Consider the following 15,701-nt stretch of genomic DNA (forward strand, 5'->3'; position numbering starts at 1 on the left):
CAGCTTGCCGGGGCTGTTGAAAGGTACTCTGGGAAATGTGGGAAATCCTTAAGTAGTAGTAGATGAGGCGGGTTGAGGGAAAGTGGGAAAGAGAAGAGCAATAAGCTTGAGGCATGCTGCGTATTCTGCATGTACACTGCAAAAAGTCAAAATCTTACCAAGAGTATTTGTCTTATTTCAAGTAAAATTGTCTTATTTCTAGTCAAAATATCTCATTACACTTAAAATAAGACATGATCACCTCAGAAATAACTTGTTTTTAGACAATTTTCACTTGTTTCGACAAAGACAAGTTATTTCTGAGGTGATCATGTCTTATTTTAAGTGTTATGAGATATTTGACTAGTAATAAGACATTTTTGACTTGAAATAAGACAAATAATCTTGGTAAGATTTGACTTTTTGCAGTGTATAACCAATCTACGGTCACCTACTCTCATTATGTGCTGTTGTTTATTTTTGTGATTTTGAAGCTTTAATATATAGTTACACTATTTCAAGTCAAAATGTCTTATTTCTAGTCAGAATATCTCATTACACTTAAAATAAGACATGATCACCTCAGAAATAACTTGTTTTTAGACAATTTTCACTTGTTTCAAGTGAAAATTTGCTTGTTTCATTGGCAAAATTTGCCAGTGGAACAAGTGAAAGTTCACTTGAAACAAATGAAAATTAGCTTGAAACAAGTGAAAATTGTCTAAAAACAAGTTTTTTTTAGGTGATCATGTCTTATTTTAAGTATAATGAGATATTTTGACTTGAAATAAGACAAATATTCTTGTGTTTTTGCAGTGTAGACACTGCACAAGTTAATCCCAAACACTTTGATTGTACTTTGTGCCACACTGGAAGCCCTCTCTCCCTCTCCCTTTTTTGATATGAAGGAAATTTGGCTCACTAAAGAGCTGAATTACAAACCTCACCACAAAATATCTCCGGCAGTGCATTAAACAGCATGCAGTGATGACTGTAAGTATCTGAGGATGCATCCTCCCTTTACCCAGATTGCTCGCAAATTTGCAAAATGTTTTAAAATCATTCCCATCAGCTCTTAATGTGGGCCATAAAATGAATTGTGCAGACTTTGCTGGTTTTGAAGGTTATGGTTTGATGCGGTGCGGGGAGCTATTGTGAGCGTGTATCTCAGGGGGACGGCTCTCTGTATAGACATGCCCTGGAGCCGCCTCACTTTTCATATCACCGCCTGAGATGCTGTTTACAGATCCTTGCTGGGCCTGACGTAAATAAGCTGTATATATAAGGAAACACACATGCATGCACGCCACCGTTTTTCGCGGTAAAATAAACACTTTTTTGTAAATACATGCCCGCGCCAGGTTCAATAAAACCACAGTTTGGCATCCAGTCAGGTCAGGATGGATCTATAAAAGAATGACAGAGAGAAGAAAAGAGAGGAGGAGGTAGAAATCGTTGTGCAGAGTAACGATGCTCACTATCTCGCCTTTTCATCTGTACAGCGGGCCAAGAAACAAGGTGTTCCTCACGGCATGAAATGGAACAGAACAGTTTGGGGCGCAGACTCACAGATAGATACGGTAGAATGAAGAGTAAACACGCACAAAATTGCTGTGTATATTTCTGAATAGGGCTGTTTGTGTTCTTTTCTACCAAGAGCTGTGACTGTGATTGGAGGACCAAAAAAAATTATTGGTGGGGATCGAGGGCAGAGCACACAAAAATTGAAGTGGTAGCTGGAGGGTTTTCTTGTGATAGGAAATATACCCAAACGTCTCAAAAGCATACTGCAGATATTTCTCCAACTCCTCCTCTGTTTTTTTTTTTTTTTATTGCAGTGCAGTATTGTTTTTCTCCACGGGACCCTCTGTTTTCTGGGGCTCGCCTGTTTTGTAGGTCTGGGCTCCAGCGAGTGAGAGTGAGGAGGGACCCAAAGAGCTGTTGCACCACTTAGTCTTGTTTTCTGTGTCGATCTTTTGCTGAACTGTTATCGATCCAGAGGCAGCAAATTTCATTCACGGCTGCAATAATATCTCACCTGTAGGCCGTTTGAATCTTTGGCTTAATATTGATTCAGTTTGATTCACGATTCACTTGTTGGCGATCCGATGTAAACACATTTCTCTCTTGTTCTGAACAATTCGACAATCAATTCAGCTGCAGACTTTGCAAAACAAAATTTGAGTCGATTTAATTCAATACTTGTATATCCAAACTTGTATATCCATTCAATAAATGTGCAGTAATGTGAGCCTCACATAGACGTTGCACTTCACAGTATTCTGCTAGATCACCAAATCATGATTTTTTTTTTCAAGAATGAATGAACAGCATAAATCAGTTCCAAGGATTTCATATCAATTCAGTTCTTTTTTATTCCTTTAGCAGTCTGCTTCAATTTATAATCAATGCATGGATGTAGTGAGTGAAGCATTACATCTGCACTAGCTTGTGAAAAGGCACATACATTGTGCAAACATTTAATTTAATTTTGATTGCACTTTAATTGTTTAATAGCAGGTTTGATTGTGATAATTGCAGGCTCCCTCATTTACTGTTACAATCCATATGCACAAACCAGAGGAATGGCTGTTTTCTGTCCCCACAAATCCGGCTGAGGTCACCTATACGCTGCTTCTGTGCCTCCTTTCAACCCGTCGTTCTCAGCCGGGCCTCCAGATGTCCAGATTAGCTGGACCTTTGTCGGTGCCTCACTTTCAAAGGCGTGCCACTTGAGAATGGCTCTCACGGCTGGGAAGCCGCAGGGCCGCTGGCCTGTCAAAGCAGGCAGTGCTGGGCATTATGTGGAGGCAGCCGTATAGAAAGTCCAGCACAATGAAAGTGTCAGCGAGAACCTGAGATTAGCCTCTGTGATTGATGAGCGTTTTTATAGTGGCTTGTTGAAGCGCTACCTCAGTCACCTGGAGGAGGCCGGGGGAGCGGCTAGGACGATAGTGCATGTGTGGGTACGTGCTTGTTATTTATGAGCGTGCGTGGGTGTGTATGTGTGTACCCGTGTTCATGCTTGCATGTGTATATGCCCACATGTACTATGTGTATATGTGTGTATGCTCGACTGCCTGTCTAAGTGTGGTTTTGTGTGAGAATAAGTGTGTGTGCAGTTGGGTGAGTTTTAATCCTGGCGCTGTGTGACTGAGCAGGGCGGACGGTTCAGAGGTCTGCCTGTCCCGGGCCCCTAGACGGTGCCCTCCAGTGGTGCATGCAATCTGCATTTGGGGCCCGACTCCATCCTCTGGCTTTTAACCTTTTTCATTTTGAGCCCCCAGGACATCTTGACAAGCCCCCTCTATCATTTGTGATGATTTAAAACAGACCTGGATTTGCAACATTTTGAGACCGCTCCGTTACTAATCAATTAGCTTTTTGACTAATTTAATATGGTGGATTATTCCCTGATTAATTTCTAGCTCGTTTATATGAAGTCAGTCTGTATATGCACTCTTAACAAAGGGGCTTTTGCATAGTCGCAGAAGACGCATGAAATATCAATCAGCAATGCTGAAATAACTTTTAAAGGGTGACGGGAGCCCCAGTTTCCGTTCTGCTCTGCCTACCCCGCTATTTTGAAAATGCAATGCATTAGGCAGGGAGAGCAGAAACGGAGAGGGAGGGGTTGGGAACGAGTGGCTACTGAATCAGTCTGATTACACAGAGTTGAATTAAAGCAAGACTCTATGAAACATGCAAGTGACATTCACTCACGTCTGATTTTTAATCCCTGGAAAAAGAGAATTGTTGTTTCAGCACCTCAAAGATCAGGATTTCAGTATGTACCGACAAATGGAGGCTGTTATTGTCCTCTGTCTCAAGCAGGTGTCTGAGGCTTTGGTGCATTGTGTGTTATTAGGATTTTCTTTTTTTTAGATTGTTCTTCAGTTATTACATTTCTGTAGAAACAACTCTGTGTCTGTGTCTGTGTGAATGGATGTATTTGTGCTCTAAGTCCATGAATTTAAGTGGAGATGTAAATATCCACCATGTATGTCCTTTTTTGGATGTTTGCTGCACTGTTGGTCCACCCCCCAAGAGAATTTGTTTGGGAAAATTGTTAAGCATCGCTGCAGGTTGAGTAAATAGAGGCTGGGGGTGGGAAGATCCGTGACGCACAACCTCACGGTGTCATCTGGTCAATGTTGGCGACACCAGTTGCAGGTATCACCAGAGGACAAGCAAGATAAACCTCTGCAGCGATGACTATCACCCTCTCTCTTGCCTCTGCAACTTCACACTTTTTACGCTTTGTACTCCTCCATTCTTGCCCTAATACACTATGTATGGTGTGTGTATGTGTGTGTTTGTGTGTGTGTCTGATGTTCCATAAGATGTGCCAGCGTTTTATATCAAGCATGCCACAGATCAGAGGGAAAAATACGACTTTGGACGCACGCAACCTCCATCCACAGGCATGTTCAGTGCCGCCAAGTCATGATTAGATGGATGATACTGGCTCGCCGCACGAGGCTGTGGTTCTGATAACAGCCTGGAGCAGCGGAAGCAACGGAATGCTCACACAGGGTCCCTACACTTCCCAGACAACCTGGAAATCCTGGAAATTTAACTTTTTTTTCCAGTCATTGAAACACCTGGAAAATTTGAAAACTTCTAAAATGTCCTGGAAATAGTCATGAGATCCTGGAAAAGTTAAACCTCTCGACAACATGCTATTTAAGATGTCAATTTCATGTAGTTTGAGATATCTGACCACTTTAGTTTATTTGACTTATTTTAAGATGACCTTCTGTGAGCAATAGTTAAAATGTAGGTCACTGAATATTAGAGTTCTCATCGGGCCTGAAAATTAATACCCTACCCTAACCGGCTCTACTGGGCCAGCCTGAGGCCCTACCCTACCCTACTAATTAGCCGAACTTTAGGCCCGACAGCCCAATAAAGCCTGAAAAAAAAAGAAAGGAGAGGAAAAAAAAAAAAAGATCGCCAAATCGCCATTATTGGCTCAAATTCTAGTAGCAGTGAGAGAACGGACATAATAGTTGGTTGGTTGGTGAGTACATGTCGACTCACCTCAGTATTGAAATCAGCTGGTTTGAGAGCGTTTTTTTTTCTCGAATGAGCTGGAGAGAGGGGGTGAGCGGGGGAGGCTCACATTTTGCTGACCGCATTGCCAATGATTTTAAATGTTTGGTTCACAGTTTTTAACAATAAAGGTATAAAATGCAGCATCGGGTCATCGCTTTATTGACAGCCAGCCAGTGAGTCAAGCAGGTAAAATTCCCTCATCTTAGCCTCTCGGCGATATCAAAATGTTTGTAAGTTAGTAAAGTTACTGTAGTTCTGCACAAAATGGTTTAATTTAGCACTAAACTGTTATCCCCGTTCTTCTTCTCTCTCTCTCTCTCTCCTTCTGCTTCATGCCTGCGTCATTTATATTTTGTTCTTCAACGGCGACAGTAAAACACAGAACCCGACCCTACCCGAAAATGTAGGGTAGGGTCGGGTAGGGTCGGGTAGGGTCGGGTTCGGGCAGAATTTGAGAACTCTACTGAATATGTCCTTGAAAAAAAATATCTCCTGAAAAGAGTGGGAACCCTGTCTCAGTGTGGATATGGGATGTGTTTTTGGATCACATTCAGATCCATGGAGTAGGTAGTCTTTTAGGTTGGGTGCTTCATTTGATTGGTCAATGTGTGTTGATAGAATAATTAAAGCGCCTGACACACCAAGCTGATGGTCGGCTGTCCAATGTCTTTGGGCCGTCTGTGTCCCGTGCAGTCGTCTGTAATTTGGTGTGGCGTGTCGTGCACCATAAAACCTCATCACCCTTGTCAGCAACTCATCAGACAGCTCAGCATGTTGAATCGCGATGGAGGCCTTCAGTGACAGAGAGCTTTTTGATTGGCTTTTCTACCTCAAGGCTCACCTACTCATAATTACAATGAGGCAAGGCCACCTGAACAACAACAACGACAACAACAACAAAAACAAAGCCTCATACAGCATACAGCCTTAAAGCTTACATCACTCAGTGCCAAAGATTGGTGTCTGCACTTGGATGCACTAATGGGAAGTAATATTTAATGGTGCTGTGATTTTTCTTTCTCCCAGTCTTAAGCAGTCGATGTGAGGTGACACAAAGTGATCCAACTGTCTGTTTCGGACGATGCCGATTCTTTGAAGTCATTTTTGTTTGTCTCAGCCGGCACCTCCATCATAACCAGTGCAACAATATCCATAACAGAAACATCACTTGCCAGATTGATGGGTGGCAATAAGGTGCTTTAACTTAAGTTTCACTGTCTCACTCTCAGAGTGCAGGGGGTAAGTTTCCTGTGGGATTGCTTCAAGGTCTGGGTCGTCTGCTCAAATCACTGAAATGGGCCTCTTTCCGAAGTGAGACAAAAGAGCACAGAGACGACTGGTGTCCTTGCTCATTTTCGCTCAGGTTTTCTCTGTCCCGCTTGTTATTTACACCCTCCATGTCCCCTGTTATCCACCCAGCACGTCTGTACAATCCCCTATACATGTCTCATCTTCCCCTCTTCTTTCACTTCTCTTTCCGTCTTCTCTTTTTTTCCTCCTCTCGTATCCTTCTCACTTTCTTCTATCACTTCCACCTCATCTCCCACTTCCCGTCCCTCCCTTTCTCCCTCTCGGTAATAGCCAGAGAAATGTATTGTGCACCGGACACAAGTTCCTCTATCTCTCTCATCTTCCAGGTAATGGCGCTGTCCTTTAGCAGTTGTGCCACCGTCCAGAGGGCCCTCGAGAGGCGATATTCCTCTAAGGCGGCGATAAGGGCTCGGTCGAAAGACAAAGTATGAGACTTGAAATTTTGGGCTCCTATTTCTCCTTCTGTCTCCGTCCACTTCTCGCTCTATTCATGATTACACTGGACTTAATTGGGCTGTGCTTTCGCGGCTACAGTGTGTTTGCAGCCATCAGTCAGGCGGCTGAATGGTGCTCCATCACTCAGTTTAACATGCCACTGGGACAAACCTCTCACCTATTGATGGCATGTCAGGATATCAGATGCAAGGCCCAGGAGAGAGGAAAGAGGATCGGAGAATAGAAAGCATTTAGGGCTTTATTGCCACTTTAACTGAATGGCGGGAGAGGCAGCAGGCAATTGCTCTCTTGCTTGGCTGTGCCCACACTCTCTCCCCCGCTGCCTGTTGTATCCCATCCTATCATCCCCACTTTTTCTTCCTCATCTTTTATGCTCCCTCTTGCTTTCTGAGAAAATCTATCATTGTCACCGGAATTCATAACGTGCGCAGGAAAATTCATATCAAAAGAGTCACGGGGTTGATCCAGTCCAACCAGTGCCCGGCGGGCTCTGGCAAATTGTCAGCGGCCGTGGTTGTTGCTTCGCTATTGGTTTTTGAGAGAGGCAGACAGACATCCCTTACCGGTCACTGACTGAGAGGCTATTAGCCTCCTGGCCCCCAGCGCCACTGTGGCTGCTCAGTCCCCTGGCTCTCTCCAAGTCCTTTCTCAGCACTGCCCGTAACCCGCAGACTCCTCTATCAGAGTTCAGTCAAGAGTAAGGGGGGAATGGAATGGCGGAGCGCTGAAAAAGGACGGAGGGATAGACGGAGAGTTGTGCTCCACTGAGGCACGGCAGCCTCTCTCTTTCAAACTATCACCCTCTGCAACTCAGGAGGCGGCAAAAAAAAACGAAAGTCAAGTCAGAATGGGAAAGATAGTGAGGGCCCGGGGTAGGCGAGGCGGGGGTGGAGATGGGGGTGCCAGGGGCAGGTGAAGGGAGATATGAAGACCAAACAAAACACATTTCAAGGAATTTTGGCCAGATAAAGCTGGGGGTGTGATTAAGATCCGGGAGCTGCAGGGAAAGGTTTGCTTCTCCTGACTAACACTGGGGAATGGGGGGAGATGTGGCCATTATGGCGCTACCTACATTTCCTCAGCACATTCGATGTAAATGTATATTGTAAAATGGTTTAGTTTCAGATGAGAATGTTATTTTCACATTTGCACTGTCAACTGAGTCAAATCCATTTGGGATATGCCTATCACATGCTGTGTAGGTAACTCAGAAGAGATTGTCTATTCACTGAATTATCTTCCAGATGGCTTTTTTCCTCGCAGAGTGGCAATGAGTCGCCATGTCAACCCGCTCTGTAACAATATCGGATCGACCACCTTGCCCTCAAGATAACCATTTTCAATTTTAACGCTTTTCAGTGAGTCCCATTTGCAAAGACAATGTGTTCCTCTGTAGTCCCCGAGGATGAGTTGGATAGACCTACCTTTAGTACATATGTGTCCATTCATAGCTCATTAAACAATACAGCTCTTGAGGGGAGAAATCAACAAGATGCTCAATTAGAATGCTATGATGAAAAATGTTGATTTTTATTTTGTATTACCTAGCAGGATATAATTAAGTGAATACTTTGCTGTCAGAATTAAAATGGAAAAGCAAGGGGTTTAATTAAAGATAATTAAAAGTTTTGACAGACTTCGGCTTCCAAGGTTATCTGCCCTTTGTCCTCCGTCAGTAGTTTGCTCTGCACTTAGAAGATTTCATCAAGTCAACAGTCAGCATTTACTGCCAGGGCCCGGAGAGAGATTTGAAAGGAGCCATTTGATGACCCTCGCTCACTCTAATTAAACTGGAGTCATTTGAATCCCAATCGCCCAATCTGGGCCTTTAATGGTGCTGATTCTCTCATTTTATATGACTGCTTGGTCTGTAGATCTCCTTCTCTTTTCCTCACACTCTCTTTTCTCTCTCTTAATCTTTTCTTATGTGAGAAAACCCCTGTCTTTCCGTGCCTTTCTGGGTCACAAGAACATGCACAGCCATGGCGGAAGGCATTAATTGCCAGGGCTTATAAACACTGCTTGACTCTTTTCGTTGGTTTTTCCATCTCTCTCCGACTGGACACTATCCTCTCCTCTCAGAGAAGGACACAGTCTGATGGCATGGCCGCCCAGCCCACCTGCCCAAAACTCTTAGGGATTAGATCGAGGCAAGATTGGGTTTTTATCGGATGCCCTTTCCTGTGCAGTCCACCTGGGGGAATCTTACTTCCATCAGATTTTAAACGGATTGGATTGGGCTTTAGCTGTGTGGTTATGTGTGTGTGTCTCTGTGTGTGTATTTCTGCACATGTAGTGTTTAGATACGCATTATTGTGCTTTCATCCCCACAGTTTTCTGTCTACAAATTCCACAAATTTGTGGCATTTGCCAGCTTTGACCACTCTTCAGCCAGACCCTGTCTTTTAGTGGCTTCCAGCATCCGTCGGATGCTACTTCAGTTGCCTGCATGCTGTTTTGTGGGAAGAAGCTCCTTGTTTAAAAACTGTTAGATCCGGAAAGATAGAGAGGTTATGATTCATGTTCCCCTCGAGACGAATGTCTCAGCCACTGTCCTCCTCATCCCTCTCCTCATCCCTTTGGCAACCGCTAGCTAATGCATTAATCCGTCTGCCTGCCGATTGCAGAAGGGAAAAAAAGAATGCAATAATCATCCATCAAGTCCAGCTCGGGGCCCAGGGGCCAACCATGAGGGAGGAAGACTTTCATATTCATCCTGCTTTATTGTCCCTCCATCGCCTTGCCACCCGGCCAGACAGTTATGAGGCAAAGGAGCGAGCTGCGCATATAAAACCTCTTGTAAGCAGGGGGATAAATGTCAGTCAGTGAAAGACCCCTCACTGTCAGGGAAGCTGTCTAAGAGAGTAAACCAAGCTCATGGTTCACAAGCTTTCCTGCATGCCACTGAATCAAATTTAGCCTTGCTGTCTTTTTTTGCGAGCTCATGGAGAGATATTCATGATGTGGGGAAATGTTTATTCGCACGTAATGGTCTTGGTTGAATTATGTGATTTATGTTCACGTTAAACTGCTTGAACTGAATGCTAACGGCTCTTGTTTTGACTGTTGGTGTAGTATACTACTTCTGTGGGAATAATTTTCTTGTTATTTATTTCTTTATCTCATACACCTATTTTATGATTCATGTAACTCTTCTTTTCTTTAAATAGTCTTATTTTATGGGGAGAATAATTCACTTTGTAAAAGTGTATGTCGTTTGTCAAATGACATCATTTTCTATTTCTGGATGTTTTCCAGACTGGATATGAGGTAGCATTGGGGGTCTGAGTTTTTCTTGATAGCTGATGTAATTTGCTCCTATGGACACTGAAATTAGCCTTGGGTTATATCTTCCACACTTCCACCCAGCTCTGTCCTCTGAGCTTGGCCGTAACCTCGCTCTGCCCCGTATCATCTCTCCCCCTCTCTCTTTTCACCCCTTACTGCTCTCTCCCCTTCTCTGCCCTTGCATGGTAACATGATAAGCCTGTCCAGACAGCATGCATATTTACACATGTAACATATGCTGGCGGAGGTCCTATGGCACCCTTACAATTATTCCACTCTGTCACGGCTGCTGCAGATTGCTTTGACACTGTTTAAAAGAACATGATGCAGAGGATGTTAAATGGTCCCCTTATACCATTTTGGGAGTTAGGATTATGTAGTTTACGTTAACTTACTTGTAAACGCGTTGTAACCTTTGAGTCAATTTAAGGTCTGTTTATATAAAATTGAGAGCTGACCCGTGCTCCTTGCCACTCCCCTCTGCCCCTTCAGGTTTGGCCTGTGCAGCCATTAATCAGACAGCGACATGCCGATCGTCCTCCTCCTCCTCCTCCTCCTCCTCGTCCTTGTATGGTTTCTGCCTCTACACTGCAAAAATGTTGAACTCATAGTTGCGTACGTAAATGTGAAAAATGAGAGCAATGTGTGTGTAAGATAAACAGGAGAACTGGCGTGCTCAACTCCAAAATCCTCCAATCCTCCAAAATCAAAATGTGTGCCAACTTCCACAGCACAAATTGCAAATAAAGCCATCAGCATCAACTAGTATATGTTTGGTATGTATTATGTATTGAATGAGCAATTAATTTGCACAAAAACAATAAGAAGATGCATCATCATTATGCAAAAACCTCCACAGAAATTACAGTTGCATACTGTATGCATCACTATCACCCATCTGTATTCATGAAAAGGAAGACCAACTCAATTCCTTACTTAAGCCTTTGGTATATTCAGTCTGGAAGTGATTAATCCAAGCTTCTTCTCTTTGGAGAAGTGTCCTCTCCCTGTCCCCTCCCCTCAGCAGCACCCAAACAGCCTCAATACCCACAAACCTGAAGCTGCAAACTTCCCTTGGGGTTAATGGTACTTTTTTGTGTACAATGGAGGTTGCAAGCTTATACACTAGTGTCCCCCGTAAGGAGGGGTTGGGGGCTTTACTTGAATTAATTCTGTGAAACTGTCTGAAACAGTCCTGACTGAAAATTATTTCAGGTTTGAGAGAGTTTTTTTTTTTTTTTTTTTTTTTTTTTTCCTGCAGAGACAGGGAGTCTCGATGGATAGTCATTTCAGTCCCAACTATACTCACATGTTTATGGGAAAAGTTTTGAGGTGGATCATCTTTACAGTAACAACCCTTATTTTTCTCTTATGTCTTATGTGTTGGTATAGATGTATTGTAGACTTGTTTTTTTGTGTTCATTGCTACACTTGAGGAACTAGAGGAATTTAAGGGGTATCTCAACTCTAGATATGACATTTACAGTGGAGTGAAGCATTCAGTGTCATGGATGTGAGAGTAAAAAAATCTAAGTTACCACAGATTATGGTCTTTTGCAAGAAAACTGATTGGAATAACTACTTACACTCACTCACTACACTTGAAAAGGAGTTTGCCTTGTAGTCAAGTATGGTATAGTTTAGATTAAAAATAACTTGGAGCTCTGAAGAAGAGTTTGAGACACTAGTGACCAGTGTGTCTGTTTAAAGGAAAATAATTATGACCAAAGAATCTTAGATGCATGTTTGGCTATGGCTCATGAAAAAGATAGAAATAGCTCCTCCTCCTAAAGGCGGCCATCTTTGCACTGGTTTCTCAAATGTTTAAATGTGGCATGTATGGTTCAAAACTGAATCATGTTGGAAAAAAAAAAAAGAAAGAAAGAAAACATATTTTTTTCATGGCACTATCCGTCATTCGATGGTGTTGTATATGTATCGGCTGATTGTAAATCTCCAGCAGGTCCCCGGCTGCTGATTAATAGGGGTCACACCCACAATATCTCAGAAATGCTGAGGAAAGCCAGGAGCTGAAAAGCATCCATTTTCTTTGCTGCTGTGTAGATTAAAAGGTGTTATCTACTAATTTGTGAGTGCTGACAGATTTATTTGCAATTTGTGTGTGTAAGGTAAATATTTAGAGAGTGAGAGAGCGACAGCTTCAATTGCCTTATTTGCTTGGTACGAGCGTTGGGTTTGGACTTCCAGTGATTACAGGGTTATCAGTGATTTTAATCCTGTGAGGGTAAATTAACTCTACGGCAGGTTATATTTTGACTCTGTATTTGATGTGTTCATAAGATTTATATAACACTGTCATAACAGTGACATGATATCTGTCATGAGGTTGACAGCATGGCAGCATGACAGGATGAATATTTATGACTGTGATCATCAAATGTCATTCAGTCAGTTGTGTCCCTTTCCCTGCAAAGTTGAGAGTGTCTTGGCTAATGTTGAGTTGTCACACTGCAAAAAAATAATTATCGAAACAAGTCATTTACAGTTTCATATTCAATGTTAAAATGGTTCCGCGAACAAGTGAAAAAAATCTGCCTCTGGATGTGTCTTTTTCTTGATCCTAGAGGGCTGATCAGCCTTATTTTGCCTCGTCTCAACATATTTATAGTTGCTCCAAAAATTCCTCAAACAAGTGAAAACTATTGGAATCAAGTGGGATTATCTCATCCCTCTGGCAGCTTCACTTCACTCCTTTTAAGAGAGGCAACATTTTAACACTGAATATGAGACTAAGATGGACATTTTTGCAGCGGATGACAAAGATAAATGTCAACTTTGCAGCAAAAATGACATAATTGACTGAATGGCATCTAACAGTCATAAATATTCATTAATGTTAATGACAGCCATCATGTCACGGTTATGACAGTAATATGTCAATCTTATGTATGTCACAGCTTCAAATAACATATCGCCAAAAGTTCTGTGTGCTTTGACTATTAATGAAACATGATGTAGTACCCAGTTCATTGAGTTGACCTTGCTTTATTCTCCAAGGAATTACATCTGTTATTGAAACACTTAACCATATGTATAATTTTATGTGTGTGTGCAGCATGGTATCCGCTCATTTTTATGTGGTATGAGCAATGCCATTCTGTAGTGGAGCAGCAGGCACTCCGTCTTCGGATCAGTCATAACTCTACTTATGTTTCCAGATGACACGGCCATATGGGCCCCATCAATCCCGCAGCCCATTCCTTCACATGATGGAAAGACTGTCTCGCTGCACTCGGTGACTTCCTCCAGCACTTACACGTAGTCTCCCAGCCACAGCCTCCAGCTTATTCGAGCAGCATTAATGTTTAAAGAAGATTAAGGTTTAAGGTTTTAAATGTTTGATGACTGCTTCCCTAATGAATAGGATTATCAGTGGTGTGTCCTAATGTTTGCCTATGATCACCATAAGCTATATATCTTATGCCTCTAACTTGACATGCTTGTTCCTGCTCCCGTGACATGGGGGCAAGTTTATAATATACGAGCGGCTGCTGTGGAAATTTCACTGGAACTAAAAAGTGAGCAGCTTCAGGGTTCTGTCGATTTTTTTTTTTTTTTTTAAGTCAGAGCCAATGCTTGGAGAAATGGCCCCTCTTTAACGTAGCCTTTCTGACTGGTTAAAGAACTGCTGTGATATTGTGTACTACATGGGAAATATGGCAAATCCCCTTTTGCTGCAGATTCTCCCATGTGGCAAAATCCATTTAATGGTCCACACCCGGGGTCAACGCAAAGACCAAAGAGAAAGCGCTCTTTTCCTGCAGCTTTTAATGTGACGTTAAAAACGCCGCCAGCCGCCTGGCCCCCCCTCTTTGCTCCGCGGCTTTGAAATTGTTTTGATTTGTAAAAGCAAGTGTCAAACAGCGCTGTGATTCCAGCCTTGTGTGCCGTGGGGAGCTGTGTTTGACTGATGTCGGGTTGCATTAGGATCACTGGACTTGATGTGGGCCCGGACAGCTTTGTCCCTCTCTGCAGGAGACGCCCTGCCGTGGTGCATGGCAGTGTGTAGCGCGGCACAGCAGACAAGCACCGGAAGCTTTGACTCACACTCTGCTGGACTTTGCCGTGTAGCATCAATACACCCACACTTGAAACCTAATATACTCAAGCGCACTCAATGAAATGGCTGTTTGGTAGGCTTTGAAACTACACTGACAAGAGAGCACTGTCTGCAAACGCCAGTGCCTTTCTCTTATGATTTAAGACATGGTTTACATGCTAAAGTCACTTCTAAACCCTAACCTCTCCCCTCTCTCTCTCTCTCTTTCGCTCCCTCAGCCCTCAGTCCTTGGATTTCGATTTTCTCCCACCCCGGTGTAAGAGATTTCTCTCAGCTAACCCTTGACCTGACTAGGAATGAGCTGATCGTGGGCGCCAGGTAAGAAACCGTAAATCCATTCAGCCTTTCACCCTTTATCCACAGCCCACAATGCTGAGAATCTGATACCCTTTCTGAGTCACTCATACAATGCAGTTTTTTGAGTAATGATTGCTTTTTAAGTACTCTGCTGAGGCCTTCTTGGATGGAGCCAAGCTTTGGATTTGGCAGAAGGAGTGAATTTGAAAAAAAAAAAAAAAAAAAGAAAGAAAGCATCATGCCCCAAGAGCGTGTGTGTGTGTGTGTGTGTGTGTGTGCATGTTTTCATCGGCGAACAGGACTTAAGCAGGGGCCTGGTTTGACTCTGTAAAAAAAACACATATGTGAGCACAGACACACACGACTGCGATGACTCAGACCCGTAGCAAAGCTGGAAGCAATCTCATGACTGATGGACACTTACAATCTAACGTTCATTGGCGCTGCCTCTGGGTGACAACAGCCAAAATTGCATCTCTGTTTTGTAATACTTTATCTGCATTGTTAAACAAAAGCTTTTTTTTTTTCTGATAAGCCATATTGTGCATGTGAGTGAGGAATCGCCTCTTTCTCTCTTTTCAACGCAGAAACTACCTCTTCAGGCTGGACCTCAGCAACATGTCGCTGATACAGGTGTGTGTATCTCTCCTCTGCATCGATCCCTCTCTCCTTCTCTTTCTGTCTCTTTCTCTTCCTTTTCCACCACTTTTAAGTTTGCATTCCTGCATCTGCTGCTCCTCCCTGGTTACGTGTGAAGCCAATCCAGCCTAGCCTTCCTCCTCCTCCTCCTCCTCTTCTTCCTCCTCCTCCTCGTCTTCTCCCTCATCCGTTGCACAACAGCCTTGTCTGGACTCCAGACAGCTGCTTTCCTATTCTGCTGATTCTCTCTGTGATGTTTGTCGTTTGGTTACATGGTGATGCTGGATCACTCAGAAAGGTTGTGGGACAGCATTGGCATTTGGGGAAGGAGGGGGGGGGGCAGCTGAAGGATGAATTGCCCCCAACAATTATTTCTGCTTGAAACAGCACATTATTACTCGCTCCGCAATTTTTTAGAAACAGTTGGGAAGCAAATCTTGTGGTTGAAAATGCATCCCTTCTTCTAGTGGTTTGAAACTCCATTTAATGTCTTTCAAGGCTATGAGACAACAAATTGGACTGCTCCATGTTTCATATTTTTATTACTGTTTTGCCCTTCAGTTTTGCAATGTCTTGCCGGACACTAAACGAT

At 43.2% G+C, this 15,701-nt stretch overlaps 1 protein-coding gene across 1 annotated transcript in view; it reads left to right on the plus strand.

Moving 5' to 3' along the window:
- sema5ba (sema domain, seven thrombospondin repeats (type 1 and type 1-like), transmembrane domain (TM) and short cytoplasmic domain, (semaphorin) 5Ba) overlaps nt 1-15,701 on the plus strand; it is a 161,296-nt gene that overhangs the window by 65,453 nt on the left and 80,142 nt on the right. The window contains 2 exon segments of the mRNA XM_030080367.1: nt 14,392-14,491; nt 15,058-15,103. Of these exon segments, the coding sequence (XP_029936227.1) occupies nt 14,392-14,491; nt 15,058-15,103 (146 nt within the window).

The sequence above is a fragment of the Myripristis murdjan genome, chromosome 21, assembly GCF_902150065.1.
Source record: "Myripristis murdjan chromosome 21, fMyrMur1.1, whole genome shotgun sequence".
NCBI classification, from domain to species: domain Eukaryota; kingdom Metazoa; phylum Chordata; class Actinopteri; order Holocentriformes; family Holocentridae; genus Myripristis; species Myripristis murdjan.